This window comes from Vicia villosa, linkage group LG3, assembly GCF_029867415.1.
Source record: "Vicia villosa cultivar HV-30 ecotype Madison, WI linkage group LG3, Vvil1.0, whole genome shotgun sequence".
Taxonomy (NCBI): Eukaryota; Viridiplantae; Streptophyta; class Magnoliopsida; order Fabales; family Fabaceae; genus Vicia; species Vicia villosa.
The window spans coordinates 180,303,266-180,327,238 of record NC_081182.1 but is presented as its reverse complement, the minus strand read 5'-3'; the positions used below and the strand labels follow the sequence as shown (position 1 = coordinate 180,327,238).

Genomic DNA, 23,973 nt, shown 5'->3' with positions numbered 1-23,973 from the left:
TTGTAGATAATATCAAAAATACAGTCATACATAGAGGTTGGCAAAGTAGGAAGTATAGAGATAGTGTGGCCCAATTATTGATGTAAGTTCTAGTTGTTAGGTTGGATCATTTGTGATCACCTTGCTTTGTAACGATTTTTTGAATTAATCCAATATATTTTATTGATTAAAAAAAATAGTTATATTCTTTTCTAACCATTAATTTTATTATAGTTTAAATTAACCACTTAGTAACTCGCATTATTTTTACTAAACGTAATCGTCTATTGATGATAAATAAATTTCATTTTATTAAAGCAAAAGTTGCAATACTTGAGTTTTAAACCTTAAATCTTTAAAAAAAAAACTCAATACTTTATTATTCTCATCCATCCACAACCGTTGCATTACAAATTACAGTACTCCAAAACTCAAATTGCAATTGTCGGAAGTGGACTACAAATATTTTAAAAGACATGCGGACTTACTCCACATATGCATGATTTGTCCTTACAATAAGGAGCAGAACCCTTTTTAACACAATCACAACAATTCCCACATTCTGTATCAGCTGTGCAGGACTTTGGACATTCTGCCTCACAAGCTAAAGTACCCACAATCTCATCTTTCACTCTTCCTTCTACACTTTTCAAGCAAATATCTGCAAAAAAATTATAAAATATTTGATTCTGTGGATGTGTTAAAACAATGATGAATGAAAAATTTCCTCAAGTTATGGTTATAATCAAACCTGATGCAATGAGAAAGAAAACAACCAAGATTGCGAACTTGAGAGCAAAATATCTTGATGAATCCATTTTATTTTTAACACATATGTTTTCATGGCAAGAGTATATATAGGAAAATTTTCAAAACACTTGTCCACAAATTTATTTTTATTTGTTGATACACCTTATCTTAAAAAATCTATAATTAAAAAATTTATTTATGATAAATTAGGTTGGATGTTCACTTTTCTAAAAGTTTATTTGACAGCATTTTATGGTATCCCAGCCCCATTTACAATTCTTTTACCAATACAAAATTAGAACATACTTTATGGTTAAGTTTTCTTTTTTGAAGTTCAATGTATCTCCTATTTATAAAAGCACTTAATTTAATTTTTTTAATTTTAAAAATGTTTTTAAATTTTAAGTAAACTAAATTATTAATATTACATTACACTTTATAAAGTATTTAGTGAATAAATAATCAAATATATTGTTTTGTAGGTATCGCTCAAATGATAAACTAATATATGCAAGTACATTCGATATGTTTGAGTGCCAGATTGAACTTTAAATTTTATATGAGTAATGCTATTCTTACACCCAACACTTACACCAATATTTACACCAAACACTGTTCACCGTATAAATACGGTGAACAGTGTTTTTTAAAATAAAATATTAATATTTATTTTTATTTTTAAACTTAAGAACGACAATGTTCATGTACGGACGTGGATTAACCAACTTCATTACTGCATAAACCAAGTTTTTACAATGCATTAACCAAGTTTGATAACCGCTAAAAATTATTTTTAATATCTGGATATTGCATTAACCAATTTCATTACTGCATTAACCAAGTTTTTACATTGCATTAACCAAATTTGATGACTACTGTAAAGTACCGTTCATGGGTGTAAGAATAGCATTACTCAAATTTGGTTAATGCAGTCTAAAAACTTGGTTAATGCAGTAATGAAATTGGTTAATGCAACATCCAGGTATTAAAAATAATTTTTAGCAGTCACCAAACTTGGTTAATATAGTGTAAAAACTTGGTTAATGCAGTAATGAAGTTGGTTAATACAACATCCAGGTATTAAAAATATTTTTTAGCAGTCATCAAACTTGGTTAATGCAGTGTAAAAATTTGGTTAATGCAGTAATGAAGTTGGTTAATGCACGTCTGTAGTGTCGGCCGTTATTTTAAAAATAATTTTTTTTTTATAAATATTATTATTTTATTTTAAAAAATACTGTTCACCGTATAAATACTGTGAACAATGTTTGGTGTAAGTGTTGGGTGTAAGAATAGCATTACTCTAATATATATTCTTAATGTATGTTTAGTTTTATCATTGAACCATTTTGAATTGAATCTAAATTTATAGAATTTATTTTAACATGTTTGCTTGTTTTTTATTAGAATTGATTATGTTTTCTTGAATTTATTTTACACATTGTATAATTTGAAACTTTTAAATTTAAATATTATTTTTATTTTAAATTTTCGTTCAACACATTTTTGAATAAATTTATTAAAATATAAATCATTTTATCTTTCCCTCACTTTAACTAAAATCAACTTTATAAAATAATTTTACTTGACCATATTAATTTTAATATTTTTCTTTTATTTTTATATTTTATTTCAAATTTTGAATCTTCTTTATATTTTTCCACACTTTCTCACTTTCATTTTTAACTTTTTCATTCTTCTTTTTCTTTTTTCTTTTTAAAATTTTTTTAAGTATAAATAAAAAAGTTAAATCTCTTTTTAATGTAATTTCATTTTCCTTTTTTTAAGTATAAATAAAAAATTAAGCCTTCTTTTAATTTAATGTACAAGAACATATAAAAAGTTAAATTTTTTAAACACAAAGATTAGTCTCGACATAAAAATATAATTATTTTATAGTATTAGAAATAATTCATAGTTATTACAAAATAGTTCATAATTATGAAATTAATAAACTATTTTATTAAATTATTTAAATAATTAATAAGTTATTATTAAATCAATACTAATTATATTTTTAATAAATAATTGTCTTTATTTGAGAAACAAAATCCTAATTTTTAAATGCCAAGTTTTTTTTCTGTTTTTTTTCTTTCTTCATTTCACGTGTCTCTTTTCTTCTTCTTTTTGTATGGTTATTTATTATAATTGAGTTTATATGATAATTGTTCATTTTACAATTAAATAATTCATTTCAAATTTAAATGTGTGTCTAAATACATTTTATTACCTATCAAATTGAATAATAATCAATAACAGTGCAGACAGCTAACTTCCCATTTCACCGGTCATTATCAAGATAATTTCTATTTATTTTAATCAACAATTGTTTTTATTGGAGACACAAACTTTTTATTCATAAATATCAAAAAAAATATATCTTTCTTCATCTCACGGTTTTTTTGGTATGATTATTTAATAGAATTGAGATTGTACTAAGGACGCATATGTATCTTGCTAGCTTTTTGTTTCAATAATTTACACACCACTAAGGACAAAGTAGTATTTCACAAATGGACTAATCAATCACATTTTAGAGTCTATCATTTACTGAGACATAGCTCCAATATTTCTTCCACTCACTTCACTTTCACATTTCTCTCTTTTCAGCTATTTTAACAAAATAACGGGCATGTTTGCTATATGGATGTAAAAATCATTCCTTAGAATTATTTTCCATGAGAGTTCTATTTTTTGGAATATTTCAAAAAAGTGTTTGATTACCAATTTGAACTTCTAGAATATTTTTTTGAAAATTTCTAGGAATAATTAAAATCATATTTGGTTTAGAATCAATTATCCAGCATCACATGAATAATAATACCCTATCACCAATAAGATTAAGCTTATTATCTTATAAATATGCAAGACATGTTTTATACTAACGTTAATTGATGATGATATATCTTGAGGAACCTTTAGTCCATTTGGTCTAGAAATAACTTCGCTAAGGACTCTAGAGTCGGCTGTTGAACCATCCCACCCAGATAAAACATATATTAATTGTAAATTTGGTGAACATACACCTAGTACGTTTGTTGTTATCTCACCTTTCCTTGTTCTCAATCTAGTTTTATTAGTTTATAGTACATTAAGTTTGATATAAGTACAAATTCTATAAATTGACATAAATATAAATGTTACTATTTCAAAATTTAAGATTAATTCTCATACTAATGAAAAAATATAGATAGTGGAATTTAACTTTATACCTTAAAGTAATTCCATCTTTCATCAACATTGTTATCCAAAATGGGTTATGGTTGTTGTGTTAGCATGATTTCCCGACACTTGTTTTGAGCTCAATGGTTGATGATGTACGACAAATTTTTCTTGAGCAACGTAAAAATATGGAGAGGACTTGCCCCTCTACATCCTGTCTTGCCCTAGTCTGTAGGGTCTTTGAAGGAATTTTTCCTCAAAAGGAAATTTGGAAACAACTATGCCATAACATGAATTGAGATGGCTTTCCCTAATACTTTGAACCTTGAAGTTATTTGTCCCCTAATTAACTGATGCATGGAACGCTTTACCGTCCTCTTAGCTGGAGATTTCGATCGCCATATGCATTCTTCGAAGATTTAAGTTTTGAAGAAAAATTGGCTTTGGATGGCTATTTTTGAGAATGTTATGTGTGATGAAGATCTCCAAAATCGAAGCTGAATCGAAGTAGGTGATCTTCGAGGCCTTGGATGGTCTTCGAAATAGAAAACTATTAAAACTTGAAGTATTTTGATGCATTCTCACGTAGAACACGTTGCCACGTATCGAATAAGGTTCGAGCGGGAATTTTTGAATTTGAAATGCTCTGTTTAAAATCAACAAGGACAAATGGAGTCCTGAGGATTCGACACGCATGCATATGGGCAACATGGCATTTCGTTAATGTAAGACCGTTAGGGGAGAATTAGTATAAATAAGGGTCTTAGTATCAGGATCCGGTGTGTTCATTTTGTACAAATTACTCACAAATCGCTAAAGTATCAAGTGTTAAGAGAACGAGTTTTCGCTGAGAAATGTACGTGTAACACCAACACCTTATATATGTTTATATTTCTATCATGTAGATGTTTTCACATTGGCTTTATGTTTGGTAAAACTAATTTAGCATCAATATGATAAATAGAATTATAACTTGTAAGAGAAAGCAGGTTGAAGTTCTATTTAATGGAAAAACATGTTGTGTTGAAATGTTTCCGCAGCTGGAATAACATGTCGAAGACGATGTAGTGACATCGGAATTGAGCTGACAGTTTGGATTCTGTTATAACAGAAACAGAATATTCCTAAAATATTGAATCCTATGTGGAGCTATATCTAAGGAGAACATTTAGGGAACTAAATGTGGAAAGATTTTATAGGAGCATATGTTGCAAAAGTGTAACAATTTATTGTTGTTATTTGGAGCACATTCTATGGAGATATTTGTGGTAAATATCTTGATGATATTTGTGGAGAATATCTTGGAGATATTTGTGGAGAATATCTTGGAGCTTATATTATGGAGCAATTTTAGCAACAGTTTGTTATGTCAGTTTGTCACGATTTAAAGGTCAAAAGAATCAAGTCAAAATATTGAAGATTATGCAGTTTTTAATTATGGAGATAATTTAGAAAACTTATGATTGAAGACCTTTCTTTTAGCAGAAGAATTCTGCTGATTTGTAACAATAAAGAAAAATGTGATTGATGGCCCAAGTCCAGATTGGAATAGGTTATAAATAGAAGTTCTGTAACCTAAGTTTTGTACCAGCCGTAATTTCAACAATGTAGTTTTTAAGGGCTGAGTCTGTAAAGTGAACCACCCGGATTGTGGGATGGTCACCGATATGTGATTCTCGAAGCTTTTAAGCATGAGAAGTTTAGTGTGATCCTCGAAGCCTGTAGGCAAGAGGAGTATTGTCCTTGGAGGAAGCTTTGAAGCAACTTCAAGTTGTATTTATTTGTGCATTTAGATTGTTGGTGATTAGGCCGTCGATGTTGTGGCTGAGTTGTTGACTGCTAGACATCATTGCTATGATTGGGAGTGAAATGGAGATATTCCATATCTAGGGAGAACCTTGGTAGAGGGGTCATTAGGTAGTGATTAAGTGAGGAGTTGTAAACTGGGAGTTTAGCTCTGAATTGATACTGCTAATAGTGGATTTCATCCCTGGCTTGGTATGAGTAGGTCGATTGAACCGATCTGGGTGAACAATTCTGTTGTGTTCTTTATTTTATGCACTGTGTTATTTGTACTCCTACCTTTTCTGTTTTATAAAGTCAGATCAGATGTCAAGACATCCTTATATGACATATGAGTTCTGTCTTACCAGAATTTCAATTGGTATCAGAGCAGGCATCTTTTCTGTTTCTGGATGAGATCCATGGGGGATACTTTCTGGTTGTGTACAAGGTAGAAGATTGTTTGAACAAGGAGTGTTCATATTATATGGTCCCTTGAAGTGGAGGATGGACCTATTTGTGGAAGAGTAGACCAACCTGGCCAGAGTCGTTGTACCTTCTTGATGAAAGAAGACAATGATGCTTAGACAAGAAGATTAAATTCATAAACTTCATGCGGGAGTGAGGATTTTGGATTGCATTGTACAATCATTATACATAGAGAAGAGTATTATCAAAAGCTTCATGCGGGAGTGAAGACTCTGATAAGGTAACCTCTGTAATTAAGGTTTATGATCAGGATTTGATGTTTGGAGTAGGGTCTAGTCTGTTGCTTGGTGCAGAAGCAAGCATTGTGAATTCTGTTGAAGTATGGATATTTTCCGCTGCATAGCCTAGCCTCTGGTGCAACCCCTATTGTAAAAGAAAGATTCTAGGGTTATTTATATTCAACAGAATGTATGGCAGAACCTTACAGCTATAATTAAAGTGTCAAAGATACTTGAGTAATCTCTCAAGTCCACTCATAATGGCATGGTTTATTAGAGCTGATGAATGTCACTTATCAATTATATTCATAATCATCTGCAAGTGTGAACCTTGAAGAGTTTCAAGGCTGGAGTGTTCCTAAAAGGAGGAACAAATGTCCTACTGGATGTTAGGATATTGAGTACTGGTATGCAGCTACCAGCAGAAGAACATATATTCTGGTGCTAAACTAATGTAGTGTGAGAACATTGGTTTGGAACCTACTCCTGGTCTGGAAGAGGAGACATCTGATTATAAGTTGACCAGGACACGATCAACATGTACTTCTACTACAAATCTTATTTTATGGGAGGTTAGAAGTAAAAGCTCAGTGTTAAAGAAGACTCGTGAAGGTATTCTTTTTTGATCCTTTATATTTAAATCAAGATGAGCTTATATCTAGTAGTTTCCTTTGATCAATGGAACCAGATATGTGTATTTTCATTCATAACCATAGAGCAGTTGTTGGAGCTGAATACTGTGTCTCAACCACAGTGAAATATGGTCACGAATGTTGACTGCCCTAGTTGTTATCCAGAAAGGGCAGTGTTTTGAAGAATCAAGGAAGTCATATGGCTCAGAAGAATCTGACTAATTCAGTGTCATGCTATAACTAAGTTTGTTCCAGAACCTAAATGAGGGAATCTACTCTATAGGTACAGACTATGGCATCCATCATCTCAAAATCAGAATGAAAGTCTGAAGAAAAGCTTATTGAGATGTTGGCTATTCTATTCCTTGATATGTCTGGATGTTAGTGATAGTTACACTCTATTATTTCCACCCCAGGTGCTATAAATTAGATGATAGAGATGTTAACCAAGAACCATGAAGGATGATGTCATATCAGATGTTACAACATCATCTCAAGGTCTTCAGTTTTTGTTGTTTTTGCCAAGAGGAAAATATATAAGTGTGAAGATGTAATCAGTCAGAATGATCTAGTGTGAGTAGTAAATTATAACTGACTAACTGGTAAGTACTATGACGGGAGACTCAGTACTTATTAGATGTGCATCCTGAATGCAAGATTCTTATACTCTGTCGGGATCTGAGTATTTGTATGAAGAATTCATGGACTAGTGTGAACTAAATGTTAATGTTCACTGTTATCTTCACAAGTTTAAGAAGGTTGGCAATGGTATCTGGTGAAGCATACTGTTACTGTTAAATATCTTGATGGGAGATGGATATTTGCAATAACTGTATGAAGAGAAGAAGTATGTGATGAAGAAAAAGCTTTACATGCAAATACATCATCACTACTATTGAAGACACCAGAGAGATAAGGTTCAGACTTATCTGCTGAAGATTGATTTATGGTTATACAATTATAGTTTCTTATACTTCAAGTTACAGAGTGTGGCAATCTGAATCTTTTGTAGCAAGCAAACTAAAGATTCTAAATTTGGAAACTGTGACAATTCCAAATGAAGGGTGCTTCAAGGACAAACATCAAAGATGTCCTAAACTTGTATATCTCAGGGGGAGTAAGAGAGTATGGAGATCAGCAAGGACAATGTTATTCTGCTTCTAATCAAATGGAAAGTCTCTCAAAGACTAATCTTTAAGCCAAAAGAACAATGTCATACAAGATGTCAGAACATAACTTAATACATGTTTGAATTTCTAAATGCTCTGTTTAAAATCAACAAGGACAGATGGCATCCTAAGGATTCGAAACGCATGCATGTGGGCAACGTGGCATTTCGTTAATGTAAGACCGCTAGGGTCGAATTAGTATAAATAAGTGTCTTAGTATCAGGATCCGATGTGTTCATTTTGTACAAATTACTCACAAATCGCTCAAGTATCAAGTGTTAAGAGAACGCGTTTTCGCCGAGAAATGTACGTGTAACACCAACACCTTATATATGTTTATATTTCTATCATAGAATCGAAGTATCTTTTAAATTCCTTTATTTTTCGTCATGTCTTTCTATTCCTGCAATTTATATTCCTTTTACATTCTCGTCGAAGTTTTACTTATATTTATTGTCTAACCAATCTACTTTTCGTCGTGTATTCATTTAGTTTATTTCGCAAGTTATTCATAGATTCATCACATTACAAAAGAATAAAAACCAAGAGAACATGAGCCAAGTCGTTCTAAAAGATAACTTTTCGACACATGTCATAGGATCAATCTAGTCGATCCTGTGAGTAACCAAAGTCTATTAATTTTAAAGACTAGCGATTATTTACCGAAAATCACTGTAAACAAATTGGCACGCCCAGTGGGACAGTGTCAAAATTTGTCATTTAAATTTCTTGTTTTTTTATTTATAGGTTTAGAACACATTAGAACCTTGTATGAACCTTAGGAACGGTAAGTTAACCAACAGTGCAAAACATATTCCTAAACGTAAATACAACAAGAAAATGGCCAATTCAATCAGTGAAAGGGGAAACCAAGATCCCCCACAAGGGTCAGGAACAGTAGCCGCAAGTACAATGAATGCTTCTACCTCCATGCCAGAAGCGCAAGAGATACCCACATTGACAAGCTCCGCAGCCGTAAGTAGTTCCCAGACCATGCCTGAAACTACATCGATGTCAACAAGGACAATACTAGTACTTAGTTCAACTACGGTACCACCCTTTACAAGTACAGCAGAATCCCTCATTTTTCGACAAATTTTGCAAGTCAGGTACCACCATATACCCGGAGACCAACAACATTCGGAGGTTGGAGGCCTTGGAACCCACAACCTTATGGGATGCCCCCATCCTATATGTCAGGAATGCAAGGTGTTGGACCTACATACACCCAACCTGGTATGGCAACCTTTTCGCCAAATGCAGGTTTAGTCGGTCGAAGTGTACAAAATCCAGGCCCATCAGGCCAAATGCCTACACTAACCACGAATAACCAAGCAGCATTTAGACAAGAGATGGATGCAAGCAACCACGATATGGTGGGTGTACTTGCTCAAGAGATGGGTTCAGTTTTTTCTCCCTTAATAACAAACATTGTTAGGACTAACCAGGATAATATGGATACATATCAACGAATATCCACACAAATGGGGCGTATAGCAGATTTCTTTGGAGCCCCTCAAACGTCTACCAGATGAAGAAACAACCAGGCTGCCACTCAGGAAGACGAACCAATATTGACACCCGTCCTGGATCTAGTTCGACCACCTAGGAAAAGGCCTGGTGAGAGAAATCAGGTGATAAATTTAGAAAATATGAACCGAAGAACCAATACTCTTTAACAGGAAGTTCCTGAAGAACAGCCTAGGGTAGTTGTGGTTAATAGGGAGCAAAATGCATATGAAGTAGTACAGAGGGTCAGAAGAGACAATGTGGCAATAGAAAATAATCAAACAACCCTGATCGAAAGGATCATGGCTAATAATGGCCTTTTTACTGGACTTCGACGTCCAAACTATACCTCCCCTGTAGCAGACTATATTTTGCAAACTGAACTACCAAGAGGTACCAAAGTACCCAAATTTACAAAAAATTTAGGGGAAACTGGTGAATCGACTATGGAACACATAGCCCGATATTTGACGGAGGCTGGTGATCTAGAGAATAGTGAGAATTTTAGAGTCAAATATTTTCCTAGTTCGTTAACAAAAAATGCTTTTACATGGTTCACCACCTTACCTCCAAACTCTATAGATACTTGGGCTCATTTAGAGAGATTGTTCCACAGACATTTCTACATGGGACAAACCAAGAATAGTTTGAAAGAACTGGCTAGCATTAAGAGGAAATTCACAGAGCCTATAGATGATTACTTGAATAGGTTCCGTTTATTGAAATCAAGATGTTTCACAGTTGTTCCGGAACATGAATTGGTCGAAATGGCTGCAGGTGGTTTGGATTATTAAATTCAAAAGAAGTTAGATACTCAATATTTGAGTGATATGGCGCAGTTGGCAGATAGAGTTCGACAAGTCGAACGACTAAAAGCTGAAAAGGCCAGGGCATATAAGAATTACAAGAAAGAGAGAGTAGCCTATGTTGAACCTGAAGACATCGAAGTCGAAACCTTAGATGATTCATATGGCTTTGATGAAGTCGAAATAGATTTGGCCAAATTAAAAGAGGCACCCCCATATTCTTGTAAGTTGCTCACCCACTCTAATGGAAAAAATCCTGTCGAACCTGACAAAAGTGATTAATTCCCAAAGAAAACATACACTTTTGACGTCACTAAGTGTGACGAAATTTTTGATTTATTAGTAAAAGATGGACAGATGATAGTATCTCTAATTCTAAAATTCCTCCGTTAGAACAATGGAAGAAACGAGGTTTTTGTAAATATCATGGGTTTTTAGGCCATAAAACCTCACAATGATTTATTTTCAGGGATCTAATTCAAAATGCTCTCAAGGACGGTCGTTTGAAGTACGCTGACAAAGGAAAAAACAACATGAAGGTTGATGCTAATCTCCTCAATGTCGCTGACACCATTTGTACTTCTTGTCCATCATTTGCCTCAAAATAAGTTTTGAATGTAGCCTTGTCATAGGAGACATGTACCGTAGCACATGTATCATACCACCAACCTTGAACTTTCCCTTTGATTGCCATGATTTCGCTCACCGTAGCAATTATGTTATCATTGGCCCGAACTGCATTGATCTCATTTTTTGACTTGTGCCTACGATCTCGAGCATAGTTTCCAGGTTTACCGCACACGTAACATCCATTTTTGGACCTTTAGGACCACCTGAATTCTTGAACTTGTTATGTTCATTCTTTGGTCCAAGATGACTCTTCATGTCATCATGTTTCTTCTTTCCTTTGGTGGTCACAACATTAGCTTTGGAAAGACCTACATATTCTGATTTCTCCCTTTCCTTCGATTCCTCCTCGATTCAAAGATGTTTTTGGATTTTCTACAAAGAGAAGTCCTCAAAACTGTGCAACAATTTCTTTCAGTAGCCTTTCCAAGAAGGTGGTAATTTTGCGATGATTGCACCAACTTGAAAGGTCTCAGGGATGTCTATTTTTACTACTTTTATTTTATTCACAAGGACTTGTAATTCATGTACTTGGGGAAGAATGGACTTAGAGTCTATGAATTTAAAATCAAAATATTTAGAAATTAAGAACTTCTTCGTACCTTCCTCTTCAGCCTTGAATTTGAATTCGAGTGCTTTCCAGATTTCTGTTGCCGACGGATTATCCGTATAGAGATTTGTTGTACCCTAAATTTTGCCCCGACTTTTTATCTGCATTATTTACATTTAGTATTCTTATTTTATCTCAAAAACTCAAAAAAAAATATAAGTACCGTCTTATACGTTCATTTGCATTCAAAAAAAAATTTAAAAAAATATCTACATACATTTACATTTTTTACATTTGATTTTGCAATTTAATAGTATTTTTCATTCTTATACACTTTTAGAGTTATAAATTTTAATTCTTAATTCAATTTATTTTAATTTGAATTTTGTATTAAAGTTAGTAAATCATTTTCTCATTTTCTTTGTTATTACTTTGTTTTTTTATTTTTAATAGGTGCAAATATTATTAAAAAGGGTTCACTTTGGTTCACAATTGTTAACAAGACAACTCAAGTTGAAAACCCAAAATTTCATGACATCACCCTTTTACCTCATATTTCTTTCTAGAAGATGAATAAGACAAAAAGAGAAGCAAGCAGATATTATCACAAGGAATCACGTTTCGCCCACCTCTTCCTTCACCCACGCGTTCTTGCCTTCCTCTAACAAATTTGATTCCCTCCAATCTTCTAACATTCTCCATTCTACCCTCACAAATTTCTCCTATAAATAGGATGCAGCATGATAGAAGAAAAGGAGGAAATTACACGAGAACTTCCTCCAAAATTTTCCAAAACCTCATATTCATACAAACACAACCTTCATGAATTCACCTGCATCTCAACCACACCTCACAAACTTCATTGAACCTTCATCATCACATAACTTCCTTCATAACTTCATCTTCATATCACCATAAGAGCTTTCACCACTTCAATCTAACCATAAATTTGATTCAGAGCCTGTAAGAAAATTCACGCAACACAACTTCATAACGGATTTGCGATACCATGCACAACTCTTTCCGCTCACGACTCAACATATGCATCAACACATCATCACCATCAAACCTCATCATCACTTCACAACGCAACATCATCAACAACGAACATCGATTTGTGTCATACCCCAAAATTTGCCCATCTCGTTTCATCATCAAGGGCTCAAGGTTCAAGGGTTTATTCAATCAACATTCTCCTAATCGAGGGTCTCTTAAGTTAGTGTTTGCACTTCATCAAAGGAATTTGAATCTCTAAGGCCTCAAATGGATCTCAGGGTGTCTCATATGTCTCAGGGTATCTCCGTGTCAATTATCAAGCTTCAATCCCAAGGATTTCTCATTCAAATGCTCAGGTGATCCACAGTCGACTAGTTTGACCTAAAAGTCAACCATGGTCAAAGTACAGTCTAAACTCCTGACTTTTGGTAAACATCAAGAATTTGAGGTTATATCCATCATTTGATCAAATATTGATCATGATACATTAATAAAAACTCAGAAATGAACAAAGTCAAAAGGTTCAAATTAGGGTTTTTTACAGGAAAAGTCAACTTAACTTTGACTGGGCATAACTTTCACATGGAATATCAAAAATTTCCCAACCAAAGCCTATTTTGAAGGAAATTGGATTCTCTACAACTTTGTCACTCACAAGCCAAGGCCAGAAATGCTTCATTCAAGAGATATGGTGGAAACGATTATAGGTCCTCCAAAAAGTCAACAAAAACACCTTTTGGGTCAAAGCTCATAATTTGAGTATGGAAGCTTCAATTGAGATGAAAAAAAAAGGGCCATTTAGAGGACACCCTGAGCTTTCTAAAATAATCAAGAACATGTTCATATGACCCAAAGTGAGAGATATATGCATGGTTGTAGTTGAGCAAATTCAAGAAAATCATAAAACCTCAAGTGATGAATTTTGAGTTTCTTGATTAATTGGCCTAAGATTTTAATTCCAAACATGATCATAAGCCTATTAAAGACCTCTAAGGTCATCTTCACATTTTTATGTTTTTTTATTATTTTATTTAGATTTTTATTTAAATAAAAGCTAAGTAATTTAAGTAAAATACTAAAATAAATGGATTAATTCATATGGCTTTGGTCTTGATCAAGTAAAGGCCTAAATAACACCATAAGGAAGTCCAAATTTCGTTAGTGCTTAATGGGAAAATATTGCCCAAGAATAGAAAGAAAATATGTAAGTTCCATGTTAAAATTTTCCCTTCTTATGAACAAAAAAGACCAAGCCCATAAGAACCCTAATTCTACCTTATATATATATATATATATATATATATATATATATATATATATATATATATATATATATATATATATATATATATATATATATATATGAGGGCATATCATATGAGAATGACTTTTTTATATGAGAATGTGAGAATGAATCTGAACCATTGGATTTTAAAATAAATGGTGAAGATTATGGGTGAATCTTTTTTTTCTCTCTCCTACATTTTGAAATAAATGATGCAGGAGAGAGAAAAAAAAAGACTCACCCATAATCTTCACCATTTATTTTAAAATCCAATGGTTCAGATTCATTCTCACATTCTCATATAAAAAAGTCATTCTCATATGATATGCCCTCTATATATATATATATATATATATATATATATATATATATATATATATATATATATATATATATATATATATATCATAACATGTGCAGACAAGAGGAGGTTTTTTTGGACGAAAATTGGGGCCAAGAACAATAGGATTTGAATTGAAAATTTCAAAAGGAACTTGCACTACCATGTCTGAATTCGCAGCCACTCTAAGGCTTGTCTAGACCTCCCTTCTTATCCCTGAAGTATCAAGGATCAGCCCAGGCATAGGAACAAGGAAAAAGGATTCCAGAATCCTTCAACTCGAAGGCACCGGTGTGGTAAAATTTTGGATTTCGATTCTCCTCATCCACGCGTTTCTAACGGTTTTTTATTGTTTGTATGATCTCAGAGGAACCATTATAACAGGTTTCAAGCATCAGACGCAAGGTCTAACGTGTAAACCGGGAGACGCCATAGCTAGGGCACGTTGGAGTTTCTCTTCGTATTCGTATTTTCAGATCGTCTCGAGCCAGGATAATAACATATTCAGAATCAGGGGAGAATTCCGATCGGGATAGGGTTTTATTCCATGTGTTTCGGTGTATTATAACGTCTTGCAGGTGAGTGTCCGCCGGAGAAGAAGGTGTTTTCCACCGTCTCCGGCGAGTTCAGTTCCCAGGGAGTTTTATGATCTGTGACGTGGCTGAAGCGAGTGTTCTCATTCGTCAGTCAACCACACGCTTCCCTCTCTCTCCGTTTCATTGGTTTGAATGTTCACAATGGGCCCCAGATTTGACTTTTCGTTTGAATTAACCAATATAACATTGTCTTATTATATAATTGTTCGGCTTCATCTTACTAACAAGGTTGATGTTTCAGCGCAGTGGCAACGTGTAGGAGTGGTAAACCAAAGGACCTGGGTTCGATCTAGGATCCTACACATTATTTATTTTTTCTTTGTTGGTATATGTTTTCTGCAGATCCAGTGTAGCGTCTATGTGAAGACTCACCCAACATCTTCGCATAGGCACCATCAGATCTCACCAAAAACATATCTAACGCCCTAGAATTGCAAGGTGTACCATGGAACTCCAAAGGGCAGTTGCACAGGATTACTTACAGGTTCTTTCATTTAATTTTATTTACTCGATTATTTAAATTGTTTAGGTTAAATATTAATTAATATTGCATGATTTAGTTAAATTATTCAATTAGGATAAGGTTAGTAAAATTAGGGTTAGGCGAATGACTAGGACTAGAATATTAACACCCGATTATTCGATTATTTTCGATTAATTTATTTAATTGGTTTTGACTATTAGAAATCAAAAAAACCATAGAGAAGTTTTTCCAATTCATTAGGGTTTGCCCGTTCTCACTGGCCATTTTGCCAAAATATTAGTATTTTAATTGTTATTCGTTTCGACTGAATTAATCGGTCGCGATGGGTAATAATCGGTCATTTAATTATTTAATAATATAATTCAAATAAACTTATTTCGGCTAAAGGGTTTCAACCATCTTATTGGTTGCGATGATTAGTCTATTTTTCTCTAAAAATTCATTATTATTTATAACCGAATCTATCGATTACGAGGGATAATGATAACAATTAAATGATAAAATCCTAAAAAATACATTTATTTGTTATTAGTAATAATCGAACCTATCGATTAGAATTTGTAAAAATACCCTATTAATCTATTAATTATGGTGATCAAACTTATTGATCATTGCGATTAATAGTGCAAATTAAACCAGGGTTGTATGCCATTTAAAACACTCAAATTCATCTCTTCAATACTGCGATAAGGTAATTCAAAATACCTTGAGAACTTTGCATTTAAAAAACTACGATATGTAACTCAAAATACCTTCAAACACTTTCATAATCAATTATAAGGCGTACAACCCTGTGCCCCGAACTACGTAGACTCTGATCCTCCATAAGGAGGTACGTAGGCACTTGGCAACAAGGCGAGTCCCCTTCCTCAAAACTCTAATCATGTTCAAATAATTAGCCTTTAACCCTATTAACTTTTTTTCACCTTTCTTAATTTTAGCCATAAACCTTAACCTTATAATGCAAGCCTTAGGAAAGGGTTGAGGGTGCCTAACACCTTCCCTCGACCTGAGTATAGTATCTTACCCCGATCTCTATAACTTTGAGGGGTTTCCTATTCGCCCTGGTAGGATAGGTGACGACTCTAAATGAACTTTAAATTTTAGGGCAGGTTGCTACAATTGGCGACTCTGCTGGAGACCACTATAATGGTGAAATATTATGTTCTTATAGTTTTGACAGGGTTTAGGTTTTTGGCAAAGTATTTGGTTTTTGGCAAACTTTTTAGGGTTTGGCTAATTCGCCATTTTAGGGTTTATTTATTTTTTGTAAATATTTAAATTTTTATTTTATTTATTTATTCATTTACAATTTCAGCTATTTACATCAGTTTAAATAAATTTACGTTTATTTAAATATTTGCTGTTTTCTGCCTTTTTGAATTATAAGCAGCCAGAGTTTGAGGTTAGTTTTTTTTAAATATTTAAATTTTATTTTATTTATTTACAGTCTTAAATTAGCGTAATTATTTTTATAGTAATTTAAATATTCATTTAATTGCTTATTTGTTTTACTGTACTTCTGGGTTATATAAATTGTTGTTAAAACCTAAGTGTGGGAATTATTCTTAAGACCAGGGGGGACTTGAATCGCCTACGAGTCTTAATGATAATTCCACTCAGAGTGGGTTGAATATCCGGAAATGTCCAATACAAGGCTTGACTTTATTGAGGGTAGGACTTGGTATTTGGCTGATCTCTCTGGGAACCTACCCCAAAAACTCGAACCTCATGGATAAATGAGTTGTTCTAAAATCCAAAGAGACAAAAAGTCTCGGAGGCTACGAACGAGCCCGTGAGAAGGGTAGCCTCCCTAAGTCGTCATGCCGAACCTATGAACTTAGGGCTTTTGTGCTTATGTGCTTATTATATGTGTGCAATTTATATACTGCGAATGTCTTGCGTTTTAATTTTGCAGGTACTCCTACGTGTTCCCTGACCTGCAGGGACTCTATTTCCAAGATCATGTCCTTCCCACGAAGGACACCTCCATTTATGCACGTCCATTGGCCTCTTAATGGCCATAAGACCGAGTGACTGTCTTGAACAGTCACCCCGCGCCTGCATCAACGCGCTCCCTGACCTGTAGGGATTTTCTTTTTATATCTTTGTATTATTACAACTACGTGTCCTTCCCACGAAGGACATCTTCGTTTGCGCACGTCGATTGGCCTTACGATGGCCATGAGATCTAGTGACTGTCTTGAACGGTCACCTCGTGCTTGCTCCTACACACTCCCTAGCCTGTAGGGATTCTCTTTTATGTCCATGTGTTTTTACAACACCTTCGTCCTTCCTCTGAAGGACGTCCTCATTAACGCACGTTGATTGACTTCACGATGGCCATGAGATCTAGTGACTATTTTGAACGGTCATCCCGTGCCTATTCCCGCGCACCCTCTAACTTGTAGGGTGTGGATTCTCATCTATACATCTTTCATCCCTAGCCTGTAGGGATTTTGCTTCCCAGGAGGGACAACTCCATTGGTACACGTCGAACGGCCTCTCGATGGCCATGAGATTTGGTGACTGTCTTGAACGGTCACCAGCCGCTACCTTCAGCATACTCCCTAATCTAAGGGATTTCCATTGGCGTGTCATAACATCTATCTTGCAAGGATTTCACTAGGGTCTAATATTACCTCAAAATCCGCATAGGCTATCCTTAGGATTATATAGATCGCACGTCTGCATTGCAAATAAGGAGTCATAGCATACAAAAAAAGGGGAGTCCTTTGCATGCATTTGCATTTTCATGCAATCATACATCTACATTTGCATTCTACCTTCGCCCATATTCGTACTTACCGCGCTAGCCGATTTCCCGAGACCCGCGAAGAAAAATTAAAGATCCTAAACTATGGAGAAAGGAGGATAAATCATTGGGAATGAGTCTGGTCTTTCAAAGGAAAAAGAAGACGCCTTTCGCCATGCCAGCTACATGTCCATGCCTTTTCGTAACAGGATTATAAATACAACAAAGGTTATTGTCGAGCAAGGATTAGTTCAACCAAAGAGTTCCCTCATAGATTCACTCAAGGGGTGTCTAGTCATAAAGGGGTTCATCTACGAACATAGCAAACTTACAAGGACGCTCTACGATAACTTAGGGGTAAGGATTAGTCCAACTGGGGCAATATCCTAAACGAAGATGCATAACTACGATGGAGGGAATGCGACATATGTTAACTCCACGCCAAGGGGAAAAAGGGCCATAGGTTTTCTACATCAATATACGAACTCCAAAGATTGCGAACGGTGTGATACTATCCTTAGGAAAAGCAAAAGAGGTTTAGTCAAAGGAAACTCATGAAGTTCCGATACGGCAAAAACCCACTGCTGACAATTTATTCCCGACAGGTTTGACGTGCCCAAGGAAACTTCGAGGTTACCCTTTACTCTTCTACAACTCTAAGAACTAAGGAGTAAAACAAGGTCAACGGATTTACAAAGGAGATTGTCCCTAGGATCAATAGGTCTTGTAATACTCAGAATTTCAACCCTTACGATTGCTAAGTGTTACTCAGTTGTAACTTCGAATTAACAATTCCAATGACATGACCATGCAGGTTTTGGAGTCAATTCACTCGCTCACTACTACGACTTTCCACTCGCACACTTCTATTCTATTTTCAATTTCAAATATAGGATTATTAACAAACTTAAGGGAGAATGACGAATGCAAATAACTAAATCTTGCGAAACATATACTTTTGAGGTAAGACCGAGCCGACGATGTACAAACGTCGTTTCAATTCCTAAATAGTGGAGATATAAGGATGTTAATCCCTCGTCACCCCCTCGAGCCAGGAGTTAGAGTTTGTTTCTATTTTTCAAATAAACCTTGATTTCAACCAGGGGCAGGGTAGATTTCGATTAATTCCATGGTGTATTTTGATTGTCAAGAGAATCAATCAATGAAGCAAAAGATTCAAGCAAAGGTTCAAGGATATCTTCTTCCTCGCATTCATCCAAGAATGAGGGAGCAATGGAGACAACACTCAGGACATCTTCTTCCTCAATATATCATTCAAGATCGAGGACGTATCAAAGTCGAAGTTTGCAAATCAGAGTCAACATGGCAGTCACAATATTCAAAATCCAAGGATCAAACCTCAAAAGGAGCATTCAAAAGAAAAACGACCGCTAAGTCAAAATGGAAAATTCCATAAAGAAAACAAAAATTGACTTAGGCAAAAATCAGGGCATCCTGATGGACAAAATTCTAAAGAATTGGCCCATGCAAAAATAAGGGATAAAAATAAAACAAAAGCAAAAAAACAAAGGATAATCTTGTGACTGCGAAATCATCGAAGCTTCCCAATAATGCTTGAATCTCTACAATATTTTTCATCAGTGCTTGGATCTCCACTAAGGCTTCTACTCAAAACTGAAACGATTCTCTTACAAACAAAGCACATCCATTGGGTTAGGCGAATTTTTAGGATTTGGAGATCATCAAGGAGGAAGGATGGGTTAAATAAATTTTGAGCCTTATATCCGTTGTTTCTTAAAACCATGAACCGGGCCAAGTTACAACATTCAAAAGTCCTAATTGAGGTAAGGTTGACTACGAAAGCATATTAAGCAGGATTTTGTTATACTGACTCCTAAAGTTTGTTAAACTATTTCTAATCACTACGCTTCTTCAAGCATTCATTTCTAATCATCTAGTCCTAATTCATAACGGACTTCGATTTCAAAACTTACATACGCATCGCATTGGAGTTACTTCTCAAAGGGTACAACGTCATCTATGAATATACACTTAGCATCGAGTAGATCTCAAAATTGGTTAATCAAAGGCGATCCTTTCTAATAAAGACTCTTGAATGGGGAAACCACGTCTAGAGGGTTTTCCTAAACAGGGGCAAAACCTCAAGGATTACAGGGGCATACGATCAAACATCCTATTTACTAGGGGCATTCTTCCTAAGGTCCAATCGACTTGGGTCACGTCTCGAAGCAATAATAATCTGGGGCATGTCAAACATGGGAAGAATTCGAATTCAAAAGGATAGAACACTATGGATAGCCCTCCATATTTTGGAAATCAAGGGCACACCCTTCAATCTAAACGTCGAAGAATATGACGAGGTTATTTCCCGGGGCACTTCCCTCATGACTTGGAGATCATAAGCATATTTTCCCACGAAAATATTGGGGGCAATGGATATCAAATCCATAAGACGCACAACAAAAGGAAAAGACATCTTCATACTTTACAACCTCGAACCAATCTTTCTCCTAACTACGATCTTCAAAGTTCAAAAAAAAAACAAGTATTGGGAAATCGCTAACATCCAACAACCTTACAACATTAGCGAACTATATACGCTTTGGTTATCAACAACCAATCATTGGAACATCATGCAAATACATATAAGTCATGCATTACATACATCGGTTGATACATTACACCACACCTTTTTAGGTAATCTTCTTTAAGACTAATCTTACAATCCTTTCTAGGAACCACTTCTGGAAGTCTTATCTAAGACAAATTTTCATCCTTTCCAGGAACCTATCCAGGTGGTCTTCTTTAAGGCATTATTTTTCTAAGAACCTTTCTAGGTAGTCTTTTCTAAGACATTCATTGTCATTTCCAAGAACCTTTTTAGGTAGTCTTTTAAGACATCTTTCAGCCTTTCCAGTTAGTCTTCTTTAAGACATTCCTTATCCTTTGCTAAGAAAAAAAACCTTTTCAGGTAGTCTTCTTTATGACAAATTTTATCCTTTCTAAGAACCTTTTTAGGTAGTCTTCTTTAAGAAAAATGTTCATATCCATTCCGGAAACCTTTTCAGGTAGTCTTATAGAAGACATTATTTTATTCCACTCGTTACATCTATCAACATATGCATGAGCATAAGCATTATCCCATACATCAAAACATCCAAATTACTCTGGTGCTAAACCACATTGTCCACCTGCTTCCCGGTAACCTTACCGATGACAGTAACCTTGTTGTTGGTTTATTTCCAATCACCTGATTGACGTATCCTGGTAACCTTACCGATGACAGTAACCTTATTGTTTGTTTATCTCCAATCACCTGATTGACGTATCCCGGTAACCTTACCAATGACGGTAACCTTACTGTTTGTTTATCCCCTATCACCTGATTGATGTATCCCGGTAACCTTACCGATGATAGAAACCTTGTTGTTCATTTCAATCATAAAACATATACATACACATTAGCATATACATATCATCTAGCGCATTCACATACTACAAAGCCCAGTTTTCGACCCTCGAGTCGTGAGTTTCCAACCCTAGTGTTGTGATTGGTTTGTTTTTTGACCCTCGAGTCGTGAGTTTCCAACCCTCGTGTTGTGATTGGCTTGTTTTCCGACCCTTAAGTCGTGAGTTTCCAACCCTCGTGTTGTGATAGGTGTGTTTTCCGACCCTCAAGTCGTGAGTTTCCAACCCTCGTGTTGTGATTGGTTTGTTTTCCGACCCTCGAGTCGTGAATGTCTGACCCTCGAGTCGTGAGTTTCTAAACATATCGTTTCCTTTCCGACTCTCGATTCGTGAATATTTGACATGCTATTTTCTCCGACCCTCGAGTCATGAGTCTCCAAATAAGTGAATCTTTCTCATGCAGACAAACGTGCTAGAACTATGGAAAACAATCTTCTATGCAGGTAAACTTGTCCGAACTGGGGCAAGAGAATCCCATTGGTGCAGGTGAGATTGCTAGAGCTATAGCAAGTGATACTTTTGAGATTACTTCAACTACGATAGCAAGTAGGTATGGCTAACTGTGACGACTTACTAGAACAATAGTAAGTGGGCCACACCATCTACGATAAGCTTGCTCAAACTACGATAGTAAGTAGGTATGGCTAACTGCGACGACTTACTAGAGCTATAGTAAGTGGGTCATACCATCTATGATAAGCTTTACTCCAACTACGATAGTAAGTAGGTATGGCTAACTGCGACGAATTACCAGAGCTATGGTAAGTGGGCCAAATCATCTACGATAAACTTACTCCAACTACGATAGTAAGCAGGTATGGCTAACTGCGACAACTTACTAAGAACTATAGTAAGTGGGTCATACCATCTACGATAAGCTTACTCCAACTACGATAGCAAGTAGGTATGGCTAACTGCGACGACTTACTAGAACTATAGTAAGTGGGTCATACCATCTACGATAAACTTGCTGAAACTACGATAGTAAGTAGGTACGGCCGACCGCGATGACTTACTAGAACTATAGTAAATGGGCCCTACCGTCTACGATAAGCTTACTCAAACTACGATAGTAAGTAGGTATGGCTAACTGCGACGACTTACTAGAGCTATAGTAAGTGGGTCATACCATCTACGATAAGCTTACTCCAACTACGATAGTAAGTAGGTATGGCTAACTGCGACGACTTACCAGAGCTATGTTAAGTGGGCCACACCATCTACGATAAACTTACTCCAACTACGATAGTAAGCAGGTATGGCTAACTGAGACGACTTACTAAGAAATTTTGTAAGTTGGTCATACCATCTACGATAAGCTTACTCCAACTACGATAGCAAGTAGGTATGGCTAACTGCGACGACTTACTAGAACTATAGTAAATGGGCCCTACCATCTACGATAAGCTTACTCAAACTACGATAGGGAGTGGGTATACCAACCGCGATGACTTACTAGAACTATAGTAAGTGGGTTACCTACAAACTGCAAAAGCTTTCTAGCACTGTAGCAAGTTGATTATCTTCTACACAGCAAACGGCGAACCCTCGTTATTGCTAGCTATTGTTATCCATCACGTTAGTCCCTCGGCAGTGATCTTCTTCAAAACTTCACCAATAACAAGCAAAGGTTTTATCTTTCTTTTTCAAAGTTACTAACATGCTTCAAATAACATAGCTAACAGTCATGCATCATTCCATTACATATCTCATTCATACATAATGCATATACATACATTGCTCTCATTTATTTTGAAAAGCTCACTTCATCATATATCACATGCATCATAACATTGCATAATATTAAGGTTGCCTTTTTAGGCCATGCTACGATCAAAACACGTAGTTCCTTCCAAAAAGCATTTACTTCACAATCAAAGAAAGAGGTGTATTTACCTTGGATGGCATCTTTAAGCCCATCTCCCACGGAACTTTTTCCCAATAAATGCAAATTTCAGGGAATTTCAGTGTTCAATCATCTTCTACCTTTAGATCACGATAGGCAGACGTGCCTATCTAACTCTTAAGGTTTAAGAAGATTGAACAGGGGCAGCTGTCATACCCCAAAATTTTCCCATCTCATTTCATCATCAAGGGCTCAAGGTTCAAGGGTTTATTCAAGCAACATTCTCCTAATCGATGGTCTCTTAAGTTAGGGTTTGCACTTCATCAAAGGAATTTGAATCTCTAAGGCCTCAAATGGATCTCATGGTGTCTCATATGTCTCAGGGTATCTCCATGTCAATTATCAAGCTTAAATCCCAAGGATTTCTCATTCAAATGCTCAGGTGATCCATAGTCGACTAGTTTGACCTAAAAGTCAACCTGGTCAAAGTACAGTCTAAACTCCCGACTTTTGGTAAACATCAAGTATTTGAGGTTATATCCATCATT

The 23,973-nt window shown here is 35.2% G+C and overlaps 1 protein-coding gene and 1 long non-coding RNA gene across 2 annotated transcripts; one reads left to right on the top strand and one right to left on the bottom strand.

The window, feature by feature from the left end:
• Positions 1–333: 333 nt before the first annotated feature.
• On the bottom strand, positions 334–829 carry LOC131656967 (uncharacterized). The gene is made up of 2 exons (XR_009300401.1): positions 731–829; positions 334–640 (listed from the first exon to the last, which is right to left on the bottom strand). It is a non-coding gene; the product is annotated as an uncharacterized LOC131656967 (long non-coding RNA).
• An 8,545-nt stretch (positions 830–9,374) lies between these two features.
• LOC131659468 (uncharacterized) lies at positions 9,375–10,778 on the top strand. Its single transcript, XM_058928657.1, has 3 exons — positions 9,375–9,587; positions 9,864–10,349; positions 10,530–10,778. Exons 1-3 carry the CDS (start codon positions 9,375–9,377, stop codon positions 10,776–10,778), a joined length of 948 nt encoding a protein of 315 aa, XP_058784640.1.
• The last annotated feature ends 13,195 nt before the right edge of the window (positions 10,779–23,973 follow it).